The 9,019-nt window shown below is 42.7% G+C and overlaps 1 protein-coding gene across 3 annotated transcripts in view; it reads right to left on the bottom strand.

Annotated features, from left to right (window-relative positions):
- Window positions 1–288: 288 nt before the first annotated feature.
- The window catches only part of HAO1 (hydroxyacid oxidase 1), a 37,890-nt gene continuing 29,159 nt past the window's right edge, over window positions 289–9,019 (bottom strand). For all 3 annotated transcript variants that reach the window (XM_053287427.1, XM_053287428.1, XM_053287429.1), the window contains 3 exons: window positions 2,259–2,417; window positions 1,177–1,246; window positions 289–603 (listed from right to left, as the gene is read on the bottom strand). In XM_053287427.1, the coding sequence (XP_053143402.1) occupies window positions 533–603; window positions 1,177–1,246; window positions 2,259–2,417 (300 nt within the window). In that variant the 3' untranslated portion in view covers window positions 289–532. The remainder of the gene's footprint in view (window positions 604–1,176; window positions 1,247–2,258; window positions 2,418–9,019) is intronic.

Genomic DNA, 9,019 nt, shown 5'->3' with positions numbered 1-9,019 from the left:
TTCAGCAAATTGAACCATTATACTAACACACACTTAACTCACTAAAATTATGTTCAGTTTTAAAAGCTCAACTGTTCCCAGCCATGCAGACAACAACTTCAAAGTTATACTAGTAACTACTAGTATAATTGGAGCTCATCAAGTCTCATTCCTTCAGAAAATTTGCAACTTTTTGTAATAGAGCCCTTTGCACAATAGCTCAAAACGGTTCTCCCCCCACCCCGTATATCTGTTGTAACTTGAAAACACTTGTTCCTTTTTTAAAAAGCCATCTTTTGAAAACCAAAATTAGAGGAAAAAAGTTTTATCTGTAAACATATTTCTATAACTTCTCACTACTGTCTACATTAGGCATTACAATGATACCTCAGTGAATTTACAAAACAATCTGACTTTCAAAAAGAACATGGACATTTCATTTTGATCCAGCTGTAATGTAATGGAAAATTCACTTTGCAATTCTCATTCCTTGATACAAAAGGGAAGATAACAGCAACTGATTTGACACTGGCAACAGAGGTAGCAAACACATCTAGATCTTAGAGGCAGCCCACTGATCTCTCCGTACCAATGTTCTGTCTATTGCTTTCACACTCTGACAACCTGGGGTGGGGGGCAGAAAAAAGTAACAATTATTAGGACTATTTGACCCCAACAGGCACTCCAATAATATTATGTGAAGGACCATCTTCTTTAACACAAATGCCCATTCACTCGGGTTAGCATGTCTGAGAGACTGGGAAAAGGTAACTTTCTCCATAGTGGTCCTTTTAACTTTCAGCTTCCAAATAAAATCCATTTTATTTTCCTAGGTTTCATCTTTAATTATGTTGGTTTTTCTTTTGTTACCATTGCAGGTAACTTTTGAAGTTGTTTTGTCTCTTTAGTTTGTTTATGGGATTTTAAATTTTATTCCATTATTGAAATTTGAACCAACAACTTTCTAGATCACAGCTCATTTTTTCAGCCACTATGCTCTACCCAATAAATCATGGAAAACCAAAACTAACTGTAAATCATCTCATCCTGACCAAAGTTAGCAAGTTTATACCACAGAGTAACATTCTAATGTGCAAGACTCACTTCAATGTAATTGGCTGTCCCTGTTTCTCAAAATACATCCTCTAACACACAGAAAAAGGAGAAAGTGTGATTCCTTTCTTTTTTGCATCTTACCACAAAGTGCCATTGCTAACTGGAACTCTTCTTTCATTATCTGAAGAACTTGCTTCACACCATCTTCACCCTAATTGAAAGAGACATATCACATCAACACAAAAGTCATTGCTTCCATGTTAGCCCAGGTAACGTCCTAATAAGGTAGCAGAAGGGTCTGTGGGTTCAGTATGCACCAATTAGACAAGACAGAGCTTTCCAAATGCAGCCAATCTGCTGCTTCAGTCACTATAATCTCCAGCTTTGAAGGGGCTGCCAGGACTGAGTGCCACCACTTCAGTTTTTGTTATACTAACGGCATACCCCATCCTCTGGGGTCACTGGAAAATATCTTAGGGAGGACACAGATAAGTTAATACACCTTGTTCAGGGCACAAAATCCCAACTTCTTCAATCCTTATGCATGACTTAGTCTCACTCATCATCAAGCTTGAGTTATTCCACAATTGTCCTTCTTGGGTACATATTAGCATCTTTCCAATGTCAGTTGCTGATGTCACGTGTGTGTGTGTGGGGGGGGTGTATTTAAGTTGAAAGTCCTTTTGGGACCGAAAACCATTTTCTCCTGCTTTTTGCTGTATAGACCTATACAAGAACTTGGTTTTTGGAAAAAAGTATATATGTATTTTGAATGTTAATAAATAAAACCCTGTTTTGGTACAGCACTATCATACCACATAAAAATTAAGTAGTTACATATAGTACGCAATAGCCATTGTGTTCCCCCATGCTAAATGAGCAAAGAGGCACCTATTTAACATGGTGGTTCTCTTTATTGAGCATGGGGAGAGCAACTGGCCTTATCCATCCCCAGCGTAGCATTCCTCCAGTGGCTGTTGCTGGTGTCTGTCTTATGTTTCTTTTTTAGACTGTGAGCCCTTTGGGGACAGGGAGCCAGTTTATTTATTTACATTTATGTAAACTGCTTTGGGAAGTTGAAAAGCAGGTCGTTGAAAAGCAGTACATAAATATTCATTACAGTGGCTTCAACACCACATCGTGACTCCAGAACTGGCACACAGTCTCTCTAGTAACCACTGCCCATCACAGTAGGTGTTTGCATTCCTGCTTACATACGTTACCTGATAGACAAGTCCCCAGATGGCAGGCCTTCCTATAAACACTGCTTTGGCTCCAAGGGCAAGGGCTTTGAGGACATCAGTGCCTTTCCTTATTCCACCATCTAGGAACACCTCCACCTTTCCTCCAACTGCTTCTACTATTTCAGGTAGAACCTCAATCTGTAAATGAAAAGAGGGACATGTGAAATCACTAATAAATCCAGGATAGCCTGCTAGCCCTTTAAAAAAACAACCACCAAACATAATATTTCAACAAACTAGAATACAACTTTCTACTTTTATGTTCTTGAGTATTTTAATATAGGCAAGTTCCAATGTTAACTTCAAAAGTTAAATATTAATTACCAGCAGGACTACCTATCCATAAGCACAAAGCACTTCAATACATCCTCCAAGGACCACCAGTTTTCCCAGTTCAGCTGTATCCTGTTGTGCCATATCACAAACAGTGGCCTAGGTAGAACATAGGCAGCCCATGTCCAGGCCACCCTCCCAAGCTGGCTGTACTCCCCCCACGGTGCCCCTTCTCTTCCCAAACATGCAAGGCACCCCTTCTTTCACAACTGCACATGCAGCAGCAGCAGCGACAAACACCCTGATGTAACACCCTGGGGTAGGTTGCTCTGCCCCCAATGCTCAACTGGCCACTATGCATGGCATCCATTTGAGTGGTTGGCACGGCTGCTGAGTGCCATGTCTACCACTCAGCTGCCCATTACCCATGCGTGGTTAATAACTGAGGGTCCCTGCCCAATCACAACCCACTCTGGAAGGATTCCCAGCCACTAATGCTTTCTGCAGCCCCTAAGGAGCAACAGGGCCCTTGGTGCTTGTGTGGACTCCCACATATGGTCCTCGGGATTTTAACTGATCTCCTTAGCACATGAACAAATATATCTGTATGGATTTTTTTTTTAAAAGATGACTTACTTTGGGTTTTGTTTATTGTAATTTTATTCATTTCAGGGCTGCCTAGAAGTAGTATTGCATGCTCAATGCTTCTTCAAGCATAAAGACGTTTCAGAAGCAGCCATTCCATATGAGGTCCAAGTACTGTGTAACTGAACAGGCAAACACTCAGACAAGGCTAGTTCTCAAATTAACATCAGTCCCCAAAAGCAACTGAACATCCCCGACATGGCTTCTTGCCAGCCAGCTGCAAAAACAGAAGCTTCTTGTAAGCTCTTGGCCAAGTACAGATTGCCTCTTTTGGTTTGAGCTCCATCCCTGGCAGGTAGATTTTGTCCTCTATTCCTAACTGACCTTGATTGTGCATAAATTAGTACTGTTAGTAGCCAACCCACCGAGCAGAACAGCATATGGCTCATAATTTGAAACATGGTTTCTTCCTCAAATTAAACCATCTGTTACAGTGGTTGCTTATGTGAAATAGAAGCCGTTTCTTTTAATGCCTATGTCTATATTACAGAACAGCGGGCAAGTGAAGGGAGAGGCATAGAATGCTGGGGGGAAACAAGAGGAGCGAAGTCAGTTGGTGACCATCAGAGGAGGAGGAGGGGCAGCTGAAGAGAAGCAGCCGAAAGAGAAAAAGACCAGGGATTGACATCAGCAAGTCGAGGAAGAATGAACATGGGCAGCAAAACAAGTCAATCAGAATGTACTTCTTAGGACAGGGACCAACTGCTATCCAACTAGTTTTCTTATGGACAGACTCATGGAGTCCAGGTCTATCAATGGCTACTAGTCTGGTGGATATGGGCCACCTCCAGCCTCAGAGGCCTCTAAATACCAGTTGCTGGGGAGAGCAGCAGGAGAGAGGGTATGCCCTCACCGCTTGCCTGTGGGCTTCTCAGAGGCATCTGGTGGGCCACTGTGTGAAACAGCATGTTGGACTAGATAGGCTTTGGGCCTGATCTAGTAGGGCTGTTTTTATGTTTGTGTTCTTAGTGACAGAATACTGGCATGATTGCCACATCGTGACTTGGGATAACCTCATTTGTGAAGTTTCCATCCAAAAACTCCGAGAACAAATTCCTTACAGTTGCTATACTGAAAGAGGATTCATAAAGCAAAAATCTACTGAAAAACAGATATTGCAGCTATTATATGGAAGAAACAACAGCTTTGAACATCCTCGTTTCCTCCTTACACTGTTACACAACTGCATTATGATACGGTGCTGCAACAAAGCAATCTTTTCCCCCTTATGAGCCAGTTTAGAATGAATGCTGCCACTCTCAAGAAGGCAAGTCATGGATTTTCGTTTTTGGTTCAAGTGTATGTGGCTGCTTTGCAAATGATCTGTGCTTCGCCACTAGCACCGCGTGATGTACCATTTGAAGGCAATGAAGAGAATTGTAGTCTATCTTTGTGTCACTTGTGCTTTGTGCTACTTTGACTGACTTAAGAAAGACCTTATAAGAAAAGAGAATAGGCAAACCCTGGAAGAGAAAAAGAGGATGGATTTGGCTTACTAGAAATGCCCTTTTTAGCATAGATGCAGGACTTTAAGAACATAAGAACAGCCTTGCTAGATCAGGCCAAAGTCCCATCTAGTCCAGCATTCTGTTTCCTACAGTGGCCCTCCAGATGGGAAGCCCAGAGGCAAAAGATGAAGGTGTGCCCTCTCTTCTGCTGTTGCCCCACCCCCTGCAACCCTGCAACTGATATTCAGAGACATCTTGCCTCTGAGGCTGGAGGTGGCCTATAGCCCTCAGGCTTGGAGCCATTGATAGAACTGTCTTTCATGAATTTGTCTAAGCCCCTCTCAAAGCCATCCAGGCTGGTGGCCATCAACATATACTGCAGCAGTTAATTCCACAGAATAGTTATGCACTGTGTAAAAAAGTACTTCCTTTCGTTGGCCCTAAATTTCCTGGTAATCAGTTTCATGGGGTGACCCCTGGTTCTAGTGTTATGAGAGAAGGAGAAAAATTTCTCTCTCCACACCATGCATAATTTTATAGACTTTTATCATTTCTCCCCTTAGTTGTCAACAGCAGGAGAGAGGGCTTGCCCTCAACTTCCCAGATACATCTGGTGGGCCACTGTGTGAAACAGGATGCTGGATAGATAGCTAGGCCTTGGGCCTGATTCAGCAGGGCTGTTCTTTTGTTTAAGTTCTTAGTGACAGAACACTGACATGATTGCCACATCATGACTTAGGATCACATCATTTGTAAGGTTTCCACTCAAAAACTTAGAGAACAAATTCCTTACAGCTACACTGCAAGAGGATTCATAAAGCAAAAATCAAATAATATCAAGTTAACTTAAACAACTAATTCACCATGTTGCATTTGTCTTTTTGCACTATAAACACTTTTTAAAAGCTTGGCTCATTATTCTGTGACATTGCCCCATGAAAATGTTTCCTTAGCACAACTTCACAGGAGCTGTTGTGGAAGGCACAAATTTCTTGTTCAGAAATTACTATGGATCAAGCTAACTTTTAATGTTAATACAAATGCTAGGCTGTGTATTGACTGTACACAATGAAGAGAAATTTCCTATTCCAACCCCTCAAATTAGACATTTGCAAATCTCCTCTCTCAAACAAGGCGATGTTTCTACTCAAAGCAAAAAGAGTCACTTATTGTTTCAGTAGACCAATGCAAGCACCTTATTATGCTCATTGAAAACAATGATTCCAAGCAGCTCAATTTAGCACCATGGACCTGATGTGGCAAAAATAAACCACATGAGTTCCAAGTCTTAAACCAGACAGCCAGCATTCCTCCAATGTCTATTATATTCTCTTGCTCTCTTCAGTTGATATGGAAGAGAGCAAGGGAATATATGAGAGTACAAACTGATGATGCATACACTGAAAATGATGCTTTGCAAGACAAGCAGGGGAATCAATACGAGCAAGTTCAATTGGTTTGTATATTCCTAGAGGGTTTTCTAGTCATCTGGCATTCAATGAAAAGGGTTGTTTTTCCTCTGTAGGTTTGACTTTGTTTCCAGAAATATTTGGTTTTCCCTTCCACATGTATGTTCACTTTCACATCCAAAGTCTGCCAAGTGCTGTTCCTGGAGTGTGACACAAGCCATAATTAAAGCACACATTTCATCAGTGTGTAACTAGACACTAGGAAATGTTTGCCAGTTTGGACTTGACTTGTTCTCAAAACGCAAATAAGCTGAATCAAGGAGTCAGGTTTCAAGAACCTAAGTGCTTTCGACTCTAAATAGTTATTTTGATTATCTAACTTGAGGCAGGCCCACACTTCAGTAGTAGAGCACATGCTTTATTTGCGTCAAGTCCCAGGTTGAGTACCCGGCATCTCCAGCTTTAAAAAGGTACCATTGGCAGCAAAGCTGAAAGGACCTCTGCCTGAAGTTATGGAGAGCTGCCACCAACCAGAGTAAGCCATATTGGGCTAGCCTAGGTGGACCTGTAGTTTGACTCAGCATAAGACAGTTTCAAGTAACAGCTTGTTGCACAGACACACCAGGACGTTATTCCATTGTCTAGTCTTTTAAAAAGTCTGTTTACAGCTTACCATTTGGTTAAGTTGCTGTACTCTGCTCTAAAACAAACAGATATTATGAAACAGAGTTTAGTGCAACATCTTAACGCACACACACACACACACACACACACACACACACACAAGGATGAATCACTGGGCAGTTTTTCCAGACTAAATAGTCACCACTAAGTACTACTGAAATCAATGAGACCAGTTAGTCATTACTAACTTAACTTTCATTAATTTGACTACATTTAACCAAGTCATAATTGACTTTGTGAGTCCGTTAGAGACAGTCAGCAACATTAACACTAAGCTAATTGAGTTGAAGAAACCAAAGTAAACAAATCCAAAGTAATTTAGAAAGCTTTTATAGAATTTACAATGAGACTCTCTCAGCCTAACCTATTTTATACTGTAATTGTAAGGATAAAGAGAGTGGGGGATGTACACCATGCTGAGATTTTTGAGGTAAGGGGAAGAATTTTATTTATTTATTTATCGTATTTGTATTCCGCCCACTACCCAAGTCTCTAGGAGGTTTACAGCAATAAAAAGAAACCAAGAAATTGTAACATTTAACACATATAAAAAGATTAAATTAAAATACCTATAAACACTACCAGATAGCTAAAAAGCTTCATTGAAGAGATGTGTCTTTAGTTGTTCCCTAAAAGCCAACAGGGATGGAGCAGCTCAAATCTCAGTAGGAAGTGTATTCCACAGTTCTGGGGCAACTAAAGTTGGTCTACTGCCAACTTTATCAATAAAGTCCAGTCTGTGCACCTTCTCGAAGGACTCAGTCAGGCTCATCTCGGAACCGTACTTCATGCCAGAGGTGAACTCTCCATTCCAGAGGTCAGCTGACATCTACCTGCCCTCCTCCTGCCTGGACCCGAAGCACCTGGCGGAGAAGGAGTGGCACCGATTGGACATCAGGCAGGTGCTCAAAGGGTACCTCGATAATACTAAAGATTGTCGCAAGTCAGAGGCCCTGTTCATAACTTTTGTGCCTCCAAGAGGGGGCTGAAGGTTTCAGCCGCCATTCTCGCTTGTTGGATGTGCTCCTGCATTGTTTTAGCATATGAATCCCAGCATCTCCCGGTACCGGGGCAAATCACTGCTCATTCTACAAGGTCTGCAGCCACATCAGCAGTGCTCAGGGCCTTTGGAGGGGATCTGCAAGGCGGCCACCTGGAGCTCCCCTTTCACTTTCTCCAGCCATTACAAGCTGGATGAACATGCAGCCGCTAGGGCAGCATTCGGTTGCAGAGTTCTGCAGAGAGTTCTCCCCTGACGATAGATCCAGCCGGGGCTAGTCCTTCTATGTTCACGAGGCATTATAAAATTGACTCTCGTGCCTCCACTCCAGCTGCATTTGGGTGAAGGGTGTTACAGCAGGTGCTTTCCCAGGAGTAGCCACGCGCGCTCCCACCTTAGTTGGTTCAGGCTGTGGTATGTCCCATGGATATGTCCCTGGCCCCAGAAACTGAGAACAGAGTGTAGGTTCACTTACTGTGAAGGCTTCTTCTGGTTGCTGGAGCCAGGGACATCTCAGTCCACCCAGTTTGGCACACTTGTCAGTTCCTGGGAGACCACCCAGCAAGCTGGGCACAGAGGATTAGCAAACTGGGCACAGCAGATTAGAATCTGAAGCTTGACTGGCAAACTAAGTTGCCTTTTCCCAATGGGGGGGGGCTCCTTACACCCTTCCTAGTTATTCTGCATGCATTTTTCCCCTATCTGCTCCGATTGTCTTATCAGTATTGTTTAGTACCTAACTCAGACCGAAAGAACTGGGGTAGAGTTATCCCCCTCAGGCTCAAGTAGGCGTGACCTTTTTCTCAGCCAATCAATTCTGTCCTGCCATTGGAGCTCATGAGGGAGATAACCTGTGGTCTCTCATTCAAATGCAACCAGGGCTGACCCTGCTCCACAGATGAAAGCACCCCTCACTTGTCCCCATGTAACCAGTTCCTCCGGTCATAGGGGCCTGTAATGTAAACTGGGAGCTCACACTGCAGGGCAGCTCCTAAGCATGGCAAAAGTGCAATCACCAAGCCTGGAGATGCAGCTGTAAACAGGGAAGCTTCTGGGAGCTGGGCAGAATAAGCTCAGCTTGTAACAGCTCCTGCTTAGCTTTAAGAGGTATTGTCACTGATCTACTCTAATGCATTGGCTGGTCTGTCTGCTTGGCTATAGGGAAAATCATTGACATGAGAAGCTAGTGATGATATGCCTGAGATTATAAAATAGAAATGACTTTATTAAATTTTTATTCTGGCTACCAATAGGTTTCCAGGCAAAATACAAAGTGCTGGT

The sequence above is a fragment of the Hemicordylus capensis genome, chromosome 1 (assembly GCF_027244095.1).
Source record: "Hemicordylus capensis ecotype Gifberg chromosome 1, rHemCap1.1.pri, whole genome shotgun sequence".
Lineage (NCBI taxonomy): Eukaryota > Metazoa > Chordata > Lepidosauria > Squamata > Cordylidae > Hemicordylus > Hemicordylus capensis.
This window is presented reverse-complemented; position numbering and strand designations above follow the sequence as displayed.